The sequence below is a fragment of the Ranitomeya imitator genome, chromosome 6 (assembly GCF_032444005.1).
Source record: "Ranitomeya imitator isolate aRanImi1 chromosome 6, aRanImi1.pri, whole genome shotgun sequence".
NCBI lineage: Eukaryota > Metazoa > Chordata > Amphibia > Anura > Dendrobatidae > Ranitomeya > Ranitomeya imitator.
The window spans coordinates 147,283,959-147,297,111 of record NC_091287.1 but is presented as its reverse complement, the minus strand read 5'-3'; the positions used below and the strand labels follow the sequence as shown (position 1 = coordinate 147,297,111).

Here is a 13,153-nt window from a genome sequence, read left to right as displayed (position 1 = left end):
AACCTTGGAAAAATACAAAACTGGGGGCTAAAATATAATTTTTGTGGAAAAAAAAATATTTTTTATTTGCATGGCTCTGCGTTATAAACTGTAGTGAAATACTTGGGGGTTCAAAGCTCTCACAACACATCAAGATGAGTTCCTTAGGGGGTCTACTTTCCAAAATGGTGTCACTTGTGGGGGGTTTCTACTGTTTAGGTACATTAGGGGCTCTGCAAACGCAATGTGACGCCTGCAGACCATTCCATCTAAGTCTGCATTCCAAATGGCGCTCCTTCCCTTCCGAACCCTCCCATGCGCCCAAACGGTGGTTCCCCCCCACATATGGGGTATCAGCGTACTCAGGACAAATTGGACAACAACTTTTGGGGTCCAATTTCTCCTGTTACCCTAGGGAAAATACAAAACTGGGGGCTAAAAAATAATTTTTGTGGGAAAAAAATTTTGTTTTATTTTTATGGCTCTGCATTATAAACTTCTGTGAAGCCCTTGGTGGGTCAAAGTGCTCACCACACATCCAGATAAGTTCCTTAGGGGGTCTACTTTCCAAAATGGTGTCACTTGTCGGGGGTTTCAATGTTTAGGCACATCAGTGGCTCTCCAAACGCAACATGGCGTCCCATCTCAATTTCTGTCAATTTTGCATTGAAAAGTCAAACTGCGCTCCTTCCCTTCCGAGCTCTCCCATGCGCCCAAACAGTGGTTTACTGCCACATATGGGGTATCAGCGTACTCAGGACAAATTGGACAACAACTTTTGAGGTCCAATTTCTTCTCTTACCCTTGGAAAAATAAAAAATTGGGGGCAAAAATATAATTTTTGTGAAAAAATATGATTTTTTATTTTTACGGTTCTGCATTATAAACTTCTGTGAAGCACTTGGTGGGTCAAAGTGCTCACCACACATCCAGATAAGTTCCTTAGGGGGTCTACTTTCCAAAATGGTGTCACTTGTGGGGGGTTTCAATGTTTAGGCACATCAGTGGCTCTCCAAACGCAACATGGCGTCCCATCTCAATTCCTGTCAATTTTGCATTGAAAAGTCAAATAGCGCTCTTTCCCTTCCGAGCTCTCCCATGCGCCCAAACAGTGGTTTACTGCCACATATGGGGTATCAGCGTACTCAGGACAAATTGGACAACAACTTTTTGGGTCCAATTTCTCCTGTTACCCTTGGTAAAATAAAACAAATTGGAGCTGAAGTAAATTTTTTGTGTAAAAAAGTTAAATGTTCATTTTTATTTAAACATTCCAAAAATTCCTATTAAACACCTGAAGGGTTAATAAACTTCTTGAATGTGGTTTTGAGCACCTTGAGGGGTGCAGTTTTTAGAATGGTGTCACACTTGGGCATTTTCTATCATATAGACCCCTCAAAATGACTTCAAATGAGACGTGGTCCCTAAAAAAAAATGGTGTTGTAAAAATGAGAAATTGCTGGTCAACTTTTAACCCTTATAACTCCCTAACAAAAAAAAAAATTGGTTCCAAAATTATGCTGATGTAAAGGAGACATGTGGGAAATGTTACTTATTAAGTATTTTGTGTGACATATCTCTGTGATTTAATTGCATAAAAATTCAAAGTTTGAAAATTGCGAAATTTTCAAAATTTTCGCCAAATTTCCGTTTTTTTCACAAATAAACGCAGGTACTATCAAATAAATTTTACCACTATCATGAAGTACAATATGTCACGAGAAAACAATGTCAGAATCACCAGGATCCGTTGAAGCGTTTCGGAGTTATAACCTCATAAAGGGACAGTGGTCAGAATTGTAAAAATTGGCCTGGTCATTAACGTGCAAACCACCCTTGGGGGTAAAGGGGTTAATATTTGAATGAGGGACTCCAGTGCAACATTTTCTCTGCCTCCCAGACCTCCTTGTATGGTCTGCTGGAAAAATGCTTGGATTTCCTATTGACTTCCATTATACTTGTTACTTGAAATAAGCATTTGAGCATTAGGAGTTGCTCTGTTCAAGAAATGAGCATCTGAGCACTTTAGTGCTCGCTTATCTCTAGTAATAAGCAATAAACTGCCAACGAGCATGTTTTTACAAGCACTATCTGACAATATCCATTTATGAAAAATAACCCTTTAACTTGATATTTTCAATGGTATGTGATATGATAAATGTTAAGTAATGGTTTGCTGTATCAGTAAATCCTGCAGCTGCATTTTCATCACTTTTTATAGTAAATTAAAGGGAATTATGTAACTACTGGACACAGTCAACAAACGCAAAATATGTATGATTGTGATTATCCTATTAGTTTTGTAAAAGTTCTTTTATATTTTCCATGCCACATTATTTTTCAATTTTTTGCATTTTTAGATTTCCAAGCTTTGGGTTTAAAGAAAGGGATGTTTTTCAATCCAGACCCATATCTGAAAATCTCTATCCAGCCTGGAAAACACAGCATCTTTCCTGCGCTCCCTCACCATGGCCAAGAGAAAAGATCGAAAATTATATGCAACACAGTCAATCCGGTTTGGAAAAGAGAGGTATGTGACTTCATGAAAGAGAAGAAAGTACTGCTTTCCTTGTAAGATATGAAGGGTAATGGCCGAGATCAAGTGCAACTAAATATGGCTTCAAGAAGTCCAAGGATGTAGTAAATCTCCTATTAATGGAAAATATTTTTGCTACCTCATCTGAGTCCAGCATGATGTTGGCAAAGGCACCCTGAATCCAACGATGCATCACTTAGTTTATTGGGTGCCACAGTTCTGATACAATCAGAGTTTTTAGGTTTAGCAATGCAGCAGAGCTGTGAAAGCTAACCCCGCCCACACCAGGCTCTCTAAGTACATTGGCTGTAGACATAGAGTTGCTTATCACAGGAGGGGGTGGAGTCGGACTTGCAAGCAGGAGCCATCTAGTCACAGCAATGGTAATCACCAGGTGATAAGACCTTCAGGGTAAATAAACCACACCACACAGCCTGCATGTGACAGATTAGTTGAATTCTGTGATTTAACCCCTACCTCATTCTGTCATCAAATTACATAGCAAAAACCTGCTGACAGATTCCCTGAAAGCCCACTGGTGACACTAATGTAAGTTCTCTGCCCCCAGTATTCTTACCAGCCGCTGTCTTCATCTGTTCTCTTGCTGCTCCGGTCGTCTTTTGCACTTTGTGATCTGTTGGATCGCTCCAGTGATCGCTGGGTGAGCCAGAGATCACTTCTCAATGCAAGTGTGTGAGCACCAGAATGAGCCTCTCATAGACTTACACTGAGAGCTTGTGGGTCCTACCTCTGAAACTTCTGGTCAGTCAGAAGTTGCAGTCACAATATGGCAGATCGGGACTGGACCTGCACTGGGTATAGCTGAAGACAGCGGCTGGTAAGTATATACCTATGGTCAGGGAACTTACATTAGTGCCACCACTCCAGCGCTGAATTAACAAAAAGTGGGTGCTTTAAATTCATAAAGACTTCAGACACGTCTTTCTTAATCGCTATATATATATTATACAGTGTTCCTCAACTCTAGTCCTCATGGCCCACAAACAGATTATGTTTTTAGGAATTTCTTAGTATTCCTCAATTGATAATTCCATCACCTGTACAATACTAAGGAAATCCTGAACACATGATCTGCTACTGGGAGGACTGGAGTTGAGAAACATGTTTTCTTGGACAGTACAGATAGATGCTGTCTCTGTACACTAGATGGCAGTGTAATACACATTATATTGATTTATATACTACAGAAGTGTTTGTCCATTATACAGTACTAGAAGAGGCCTGATTCTAACGCATCGGGTATTCTAGAATATGTATGTAGTTTATTTATGAAGATTACAGAATAATGCAATGAATACACAGAATTCGGCTGGCCGGGGCGCGACCAATTAGCAAAGTGTGGTTGAAATCCCGTGCCAATTCACGGCCGGACTGTGTCTGTCGCTGATTGGTTGCACCCGGCCTACCGAGAACAATCAGTGAAGCCAGGGTAGGCTCCAGGTTTTTGAGGGCCCCGGGCGAAAGAATCTCACAGCCCACGTAGCATATAACACAGCCCACGTAGTATATAGCACAGTATAGCGTAGCATACTACGTATATAGCGTAGTATATAGCACAGCGACTTAGTATATAACACAGCCCACGCAGTATACAACACAGCCCACGCAGTATATAACGCAGCCCACGTAGTATATAGCAATGTGGGCACCATATTCCTGTTAAAAAAAGGATTAAAATAAAAAATAGTTATATACTCACCTTCCGGCGGCCCCCGGATCCAGCCCAGGCCTTTAGCGATGCTCCTCGCAATGCTCCGTTCCCAGTAATACCTTGCGGCAATAACACGTGATGATGTAGCTACATCTGGAGTCATTGCCGCAATGCATTCTTGGGACCGGAGCTTCACGTGGAATTTAACAGACTGCTAACGCTATGTGGGCGCTGACTGGAGGGGTGTATGGAGGGGGCACTGACTGGAGGGGAGTAGGGAGGGGCCAATTCACGGCCGGACTGTGCCTGTCACAGATTGGACGCGCCCAGCCGGGCGGCCGCGACCAATCAGCGATGCACGATTTCCGCGACAGACAGACAGACAAACAGACGGAAGTGGACCTTAGACAATTATATATATAGACTAGATGGTGGCCCGGTTCTAACGCATCGGGTACTCTAGAATATGCATGTCCACGTAGTATATAGCACAGCCACATAGTATATTGCCTAGCAACGTAGTATATTGCCCAGCCACGTAGTATATTGCCCAGTAACGTAGTATATTGCCCAGTCACGTAGTATGTTGCCCAGCCACGTAGTATATTGCCCAGTCACGTAGTATATTGCCCAGCCACGTTGCCCAGCCACATAGTATATTGCCCAGTCACGTAGTATATTGCACAGCCCACGTAGTATATAGCACAGCCCATGTAGTATATACCACAGCCCACGTAGTATATTGCCCAGATTTGTTGCACAGTCCACGTAGTATATTGCCCAGCCCACGTAGTATATTGCACAGCCCACGTAGTATATTGCACAGCCCACGTAGTATATTGCCCAGATTTGTTGCACAGTCCACGTAGTATATTGCCCAGCCCACGTAGTATATTGCACAGCCCACGTAGTATATAGCACAGCCCATGTAGTATATAGCACAGCCCACATAGTATATTGCCCAGCCACGTTGCACAGCCCACATAGTATATTGCACAGCCCATGTAGTATATTGCACAGCCCACGTAGTATATTGCACAGCCCATATAGTATATTGCCCAGCCCACGTAGTATATAGCAATGTGAGCATCATATCCCTGTTTAAAAAAAAGAATTAAAATAAAAAATAGTTATATACTCACCTTCCGGAGCCCCCGGATCCAAGCAAAGCGTTTACCGACGCTCCTCGTGCGCTCCGGTCTCAAGAGTGCATTGCGGTCTCGCGAGATGATGACAGTGGTCTCGCGAGACCGCTACGTCCTCATCTCGCGAGATCGCAGCATGGACCGGTTACCGGAGCGTCGCGAGCGGGAAAGGCCTGTTGTTGATCCGAGGGGCCTGACGGACGGTGAGTATATAACGATTTTTATTTTTTTTTAATTATTTTTAACATTAGATCTTTTTACTATTGATGCTGCATAGGCAGCATCAATAGTAAAAAAGTTGGTCACACGGGTTAATAGCAGCGTTAACAGTGCGTTACACCGCGGCATAGCACGGTCAGTTAGCGCTGCCATTAACCCTGTGTGAGCGCTGACTGGAAGGGAGTATGGAGCGGGCACTGACTGCGGGGAGGAAGGAGCGGCCATGTTGCCGCCGGACTGTGCCCGTCGCTGATTGGTCGTGTCTGTTTTGCCGCGATCAATCAGCGACTTGGATTTCCATGACAGACAGAGGCCGCGACCAATGAATATCCGTGACAGACAGACAGAAAGACGGAAGTGACCCATAGACCATTATATAGTAGATTATTGTGGATTTCTATTTTTCACCTGTGGTGTCGCTTTATGTATTTATTAAACAGAACAAATTAGAAATGACTGTATGAAATGCATTGAAGTGACTTAATTATTTTATCCTTATAAAATGTTGTGTGACAATTTTGCTTGTTCGGTGCCCCATCCAGCATAGTGACTGTAGCATCACGTCCCTCCTAGATGATAAGAAGCAAGTGCCAGTGAGTTTATGATATGTTGATGGATGTGCTCTCTAGCGCCACTTTCATTAATGTGTTGTACGACATTCCTGATGACATTTCTTGCCACACGACTGTGGATGGCTATAGGGTCACTAGGACAGAGCCCAAGACGGGGCATGCCCACGGAATGGAAAATTGTGGCCAATGTCTAGTAGAGAATTGACATTTTGGGGATTTACTATATACAGTTGTCAATTTGAATTAATTCATTGAAATCACATGTAGCCATTTTCTTAAAGCCTTTCGGCGAGTGCACATTCATTGGTGTGTGGGACTATTTCCTGTCCCCTGGCATACAGAGCGACGTGCTTTTAAAGGATAATTAAAAGAGCATCTAATAAATATTTCACATTGTTGCCAGCAGAGATGTTAATTACAACAGACAACGTTTATATTTAAATTATGATGTGTAAGTTTTGTTTCCATTGCCTTCTTAGTACCCACTGCGCTGGCATCTCCTGAGTTATTCTGTGCTACACCGGTTATCTGTGCTTCTTTTAATGCTGTGACTTTCAGTACGATAAACGCAACATTTATTACCTACTATCTGTACATTCCACCCCAGAGTGCCATACACACCTCAGCGAGCTCACATGTGGCACTGCACCCCAGAGTGCCATACACACCTCAGCGAGCTCACATGTGGCGCTGCACCCCAGAGTGCCATACACACCTCAGCGAGCTCACATGTGGCACTGCATCCCAGAGTGCCATACACACCTCAGCGAGCTCACATGTGGCACTGCACCCCAGAGTGCCATACACACCTCAGCGAGCTCACATGTGGCGCTGCACCCCAGAGTGCCATACACACCTCAGCGAGCTCACATGTGGCACTGCATCCCAGAGTGCCATACACACCTCAGCGAGCTCACATGTGGCACTGCACCCCAGAGTGCCATACACACCTCAGCGAGCTCACATGTGGCGCTGCACCCCAGAGTGCCATACACACCTCAGCGAGCTCACATGTGGCGCTGCACCCAGAGTGTTTACATTTGGTGCTGCGCCTGAGGCTGTTTACATGTGGTGCAGCACCTCAGTGTGTTCACATGTAGTACTGCACTTCAGTTCCATTCTACTGTTAATAAAATGCAGGCACACGCCTTCACCAGTCTAACAGTAATCTCTTACTTTAACAGCTGTACAGCTTTGTCTCTCTGCCAACTGATGTCCTAGAAGTTGAAGTGAAGGATAAGTTTGCAAAGAGTCGGCCAATCATCAAACGATTTCTGGGAAAGCTGTCTATGCCGGTGCAGAGGCTGTTGGAAAGGCATGCTATTGGGTGAGCACTACTTATTAGTTCTGTCTGCTAGATGAAGCTGTTGAATTTGATAAGTTCTATATAGTATCCTAGCTATTGAACCCGTTCTACGCCCGGGTGGCAAGCATTTATATTGGTATATGGTCTCCATCCTGGTATGTGCTGCTTCCATCCTGCGCCCTAATCTTGTCATGTGCTGCTACCATCCTGCGCCACCATTCTGTCATGTGCTGCTCCCATCCTGCGCCCCCATTCTGTCATGTGCTGCTCCCATCCTGCGCCACCATACTGTCATGTGCTGTTCCCATCCTGCGCCCCAATCCTGTCATTTGCTGCTCCCATCCTGCGCCCCCATTCTGTCATGTGCTGCTCCCATCCTGCTCCCCCATTCTGTCATGTGCTGCTCCAATCCTGCGCCCCCATTCTGTCATGTGCTGTTCCCATCCTGCGCCCCAATCCTGTCATTTGCTGCTCCCATCCTGCGCCCCCATTGTCATGTGCTGCACCCATCCTGCTCCCCCATCCTGTCATGTGCTGCTCCCATCCTGCACCACCGTTCTGTCATGTGCTGCTCCCATCCATATGCCCCGTACACTGCTCCATAAAGGTTGATGGCCCCATAAGATGCTCCATAGTAAAATATGCCCCGTATGCTGCTGCGATTAAAAAATAAATAAAAAAATGACATACTTACCTCTCGTTGCTTGGCGCTGAGTCTATTCACGTCATTGCGCCCTCTGACCTGAACGTCACAGGCAGAGGATGCAGAAGACAGAGCGTCCCGCAGCGGTGGAATGGGGAAAGGTGAATATAGCATATACTCACCCTCCTGGCACGTCCCTGGTTCTCCGTCGGAGATTGTGGTATGCATTCAGTGCTTACGCATACCGCGATCTCCTGGGCTGTGTCACCGGAAAGCGCGGACTGTGCAGGCGCCGATTGCCGCAACGTCATGAGGGCGGGATCGTGACGCAAAAATCGGCGCCTGCGCACTCTTTTCTTGAAGACACACTGCAGTGTCTCTTCAAGAAAATGGCGCCGGAAAGCACAGACTGCGCAGGCGATGATTTCGGGAGCAGGGGGACATCAATTCCGGGAGCAGGGGGACATTGATTCGGTGGAATCAGAGGGCGTTATCATGACGCCGAAATCGGTACCAGGGCAGTCGGCGCTTTCCGGCGCCATTTTTCTTTAACGGACACTGTGGCCATAATGTAACACTGGGAGCTTGCGCTTGCGCAGTCTATAAAGTGGTGGGACAGAGTGACGCTCCCAGCGTTATATTATAGATGGATAATAGAAATTATTTCCTATTTAATAAATGGCTTTAATATTTGTGCATGTGTATTTTCTAAAACATCAATTAAATACAAGCTGCAATCATAACATTTATTGGATAACAACTAATAAAATTAGGAAGAAGAGTTGTGCTTGCTCCAATTGACAGAACTGCTATCCATTGCTTGGATCCAATAATTTTACTACCATAGAAATAAGTTGTTGAGAGGTTCTTCCAAATTTTGGTTTTAGTTTAAGCATGGTGAATGAGTAGTGGAGACAGACAGAAGAGGACCTCTGAGCAAGAGCAGTACATGGGACCTTTACAGTCCAATAGCTCATGATCATTTACAATTCCATATTCTTTAGAGGTGGTAGTGGACCCCCATACCTCTTGGCCCCTGTGCCACTGCACAGGTTGCACCAATAGTATGTCTACTCCTGGTCTAATCCTTGGATCGACAAAACTATTGCATCTGCTTTGATGTTTTTCCAAACACAGCAATGTCTATAGGAGTGTGGCTGCTCCTGATACTGTATTTCATCGAGGCAGTACTAGGCACAGTCACACTTGTGTGGGCTTTGATGTGCCTGGAAAACCATACAGGTAATGAATCTGACATTTCCTTGACTAATTATGTAGTACGCAAATATTTTAATCTGTCACTCTCTCATTGTATGTCTAGGGATCGTGTTGTCAGCTATACCCTGGGCCGTCGCCTCCCCACAGATCATGTCAGTGGACAACTACAGTTCCGTTTTGAAATAACATCATCTATTCATCCTGGTACAGTATCTTGTCTTCTTTAAGCATGGGTTTCACATTTTTGTATTTCTTCTCATAAGTAACTTTATATAATTTAGAATGAATCACGACTGCATACACATTGAAAAAGCTCTAGACTCAAATACGTCAAACAAAATACAAATATACAATATAGAAAAACAGAAAACTGAGCCGGAGTATGACTTGAAAACATGCATGGTGTAAAAGCATGTTCACACTGGCCATAGAAACAAGCAAAACAAAAAATACAATATATACAATATATCCTGATCACTTTAGAGTCTGTTTCAACAATGTAAAATACTATGGAGTGTTTCTAATTATAAAGATAACTTTATTAATGGTGCGTGATTATTACTTTATTACGTTCTTTTACAGATGATGAAGACATCTCTATCTCTGCAGACCCTGATCCAATACCTAATGAAAGTCCATTACACTACCCAGTTGAAGTCCTCTCTAATGAACCTCAGAGGAGAACATCAGTAGCCACTGAAATGCCAACATCAGAATTACCAAATGGATGTATTTCAAGAACTGCGCATAATAAACACCCAGCAATAGACAGTAGATCAATAAGTCAAAACAGTTTACATAAGACGACAATACTATGTATGGGTCATGGGACTCTTTTGGCCAATACAGCAGAACACCTTCAAAGTAGCCCAGCTGATGTCCATTTGCCGGTATCAATTCCAGATCCCGAGCAGGAGATTGATGTTCTTTCTGAAGCTGAAACCAAAGTAGATACTAATGTAGATCCTAGTGCTACCACTGAAGGAGTGGGCCCAGATGTTATAACTGTTGTGGAGGCAAGTTTGCCAGTGGAAGGAGATAAGGAGCACGATAAAATTTTAGAAGAGCCAGAAGAATTGAACCAGCAAGAGAATAATGAACCTAAACTTAGAAACACTGTGAAAAGGAAAACTAGGCCCTGCTCTCTGCCAGTGTCGGAGTTAGAAACAGTTATAGCATCGGCTTGTGGAGAGCCTGAAACACCCCGCACACACTACATTAGGATTCACAACTTACTACACAGTCTGCCATCAGCTCAGATGGATGGAGATGGAGAAGAGGAAGAGGAGCAGAACAGTGCAGAGATAGATGAAGAGTCAACAGTTAAGGAGATGTCTGAGAAGGACATTGTGAGTGAAACTGAAACCATGGTGGCTGATCCTTCTCTTGAAAATGTAGCCGATGAAGTTGATGACATTGAAAACAGTAGAAGTACGTTGCCCCATGATAGCTCCAGTGATCACCCACCTGTTTGTAACCATCTCTGTGTGGATGCAGAGCACCCTAGGACTGAAAGTGAGAGTGACTCTAGTCCCAGGGTTCTTGGGGATCATGACTGTGACACATGTGACACCTCATGCTATAGCACTTCGTGTTATAGCACCTCATGCTACAGTACCTCCTGTTATAGTCCTTCCTGTTATGATAGCCACAATCGATTTTCTAGCCACACTCGTTTCTCTTCCGTGGACAGTGCCAGAATTTCAGAAAGTACTGTCTTCTCCTCTCAAGATGACGAGGAGGAGGAAAACAGCGCATTTGAATCCATGCCTGATTCTAACCAAAGCCCAGAGCCAGACAGGGACCATGGTGATGGGTTAATCCAATGGTCTGATGATATCTCTAGTCAAAGTATTAATTCAGAAAGGACTCCTGGTGCCCCAGAATCTCCAGTTGCAGGGCCAAGCAGCAGGAGAGAAGGTTAGATTGAAGCTTTTTCAATAATTACTCTTAAAATGTTATACATTGTATTTCATTTTTGTGTAAAGCGTGTGTATATATATTACGATCAGAGATGATCATAAACATTTGCAGTACCTTGGTCAAGAGGCCATGTCGGTAGTGCATAACTACAGGACAAGAGCACTACGAGCCTCCTCCTACCTCCAGGATACCCTGTGCCTCTTATGAATAGTAGTCTTGACATGGTGTCATCATTGCTGCATGATGTCACACTGGGCCTACTAATCAGAAGATCCTAAGACTGCAGGTAGGATGATGTTTGCTGGGCTCTGGTCCAGCAGCCATGGACTACTGACGTGACCGCTGGATCTGGATCCTGCAAATCTTTTTGATCATTTCTTATATGAATATGGTATAATAGTGTTCCCCAACTCCAGTCCTCAAGAGCCACCAGCAGGTCATGTTTTCAGGATTTCCTTAGTATTTCACAGGTGATGGAATTATTGCCTGTCATGGCGATGCAATCATTTCCTGGGCAATACTAAGGAAATCTTGAAAACATGACCTGTTGGTGGCTCTTGAGAACTGTAGTTGGGGAACACTGTAGTATAATATACTGTATATGTTATTACTATAAAGTGCTGTTAAGCAAAGCTACAGCATAAGACCCCCAGACAAGAAGAAAATCCTCCTTTATGTTCTCAAATTTCTCTGTAGCCCTAAAATCTTTACTGCTGCACATAGAATGATGCTTCAGGTGTTTACAACAGAGTAACGTCCCACAGTACTAATGGTATCATACATATCATGGGGCTGCACATGACAAGTGGACAGGATGTTTTTGCATTGTTCTGAAGGAGTGACAGATCATTATCTCACCTCATGAACACGTCATACTGTATTTCTAATAGAGGTACTGTAGATACAAGCTGCATGTATCACTTACCTGTTGTTAGTTAGCCATTTAACAGCTGTTTTTGCCTTTTATTCAGAACTAGATGGTGGCCCGATTCTAACGCATTGGGTATTCTAGAATATGTATGTATGTATGTATATAGCAGCCACGTAGTACATAGCACAGCCTCATAGTATATAGGAGTCACATAGTATATAGCATCCACATAGTATATAACACAGCCACGTAGTATATAGCACAGCTACGTAGTATATATCAGCCACGTAGTATATAGCATAGCCATGTAGTATATATCAGCCATGTAGTATATAGCACAGACACGTAGTATATAGCACAGCCCACGCAGTATATAGCACAGGCCACGCCGTATATAACACAGCTCACGTAACACAGACAGTCACGTAGTATATAGCACAGGTAAGTCATCTGGGTAATTTCGCAATGCATCTCTGGGAACGGAAGCTGGCGGCAGCGTCGCGCGCATCGGTGGACGTCAGAAGGTGAGAATAGCATGATTTTAAATTTTTTTATTATTTTTAACATTATATCTTTTTACTATTGATGCTGCATAGGCAGCATCAATAGTAAAAAGTTGGTCACACAGGGTTAATAGCAGCATTCACGGAGTGCGTTACACCGCGGCCCGTTAACGCTGCCATTAACCCTGTGTGAGCGCTGACTGGAGGGGAGTATGGAGCAGGCACTGACTGGACGGAAGTAGGGAGAGGCAAATTTGTGGCCGGACTGTGCCCGTTGCTGATTGGTCCAGGCGCTGATTGGTTGCAGCCGGCAGGCCTGCGACCAATCAGCGGCGCGGGATTTCCGTTACAGACAGACAGAAAGACAGACAGACGGAAGTACCCTTTAGACAATTATATAGATAGATGTTCCTTCACGTGGCGCTGTACCCATTATCACTGACCTTTATAGTACATCCACCAGATGAACATACAGTACTGACTTATAGAGGTTATGTAGCTGAATGCATGCAGGTTGCATTTTCTAATTAATACCATGCCCCTCCTTCCATGTGTGCATATTCTTA

At 44.0% G+C, this 13,153-nt stretch overlaps 1 protein-coding gene across 5 annotated transcripts in view; it reads left to right on the top strand.

Moving 5' to 3' along the window:
- The window catches only part of HECW1 (HECT, C2 and WW domain containing E3 ubiquitin protein ligase 1), a 377,961-nt gene that overhangs the window by 295,529 nt on the left and 69,279 nt on the right, over positions 1-13,153 (top strand). For 3 of the 5 annotated variants that reach the window (XM_069730187.1, XM_069730186.1, XM_069730188.1), the window contains 4 exons: positions 2,340-2,509; positions 7,308-7,450; positions 9,394-9,494; positions 9,873-11,210. In XM_069730187.1, coding sequence (XP_069586288.1) covers positions 2,340-2,509; positions 7,308-7,450; positions 9,394-9,494; positions 9,873-11,210 — 1,752 coding nt within the window. The remainder of the gene's footprint in view (positions 1-2,339; positions 2,510-7,307; positions 7,451-9,393; positions 9,495-9,872; positions 11,211-13,153) is intronic. The other 2 variants (XM_069730190.1, XM_069730191.1) reach the window with 1 other exon arrangement.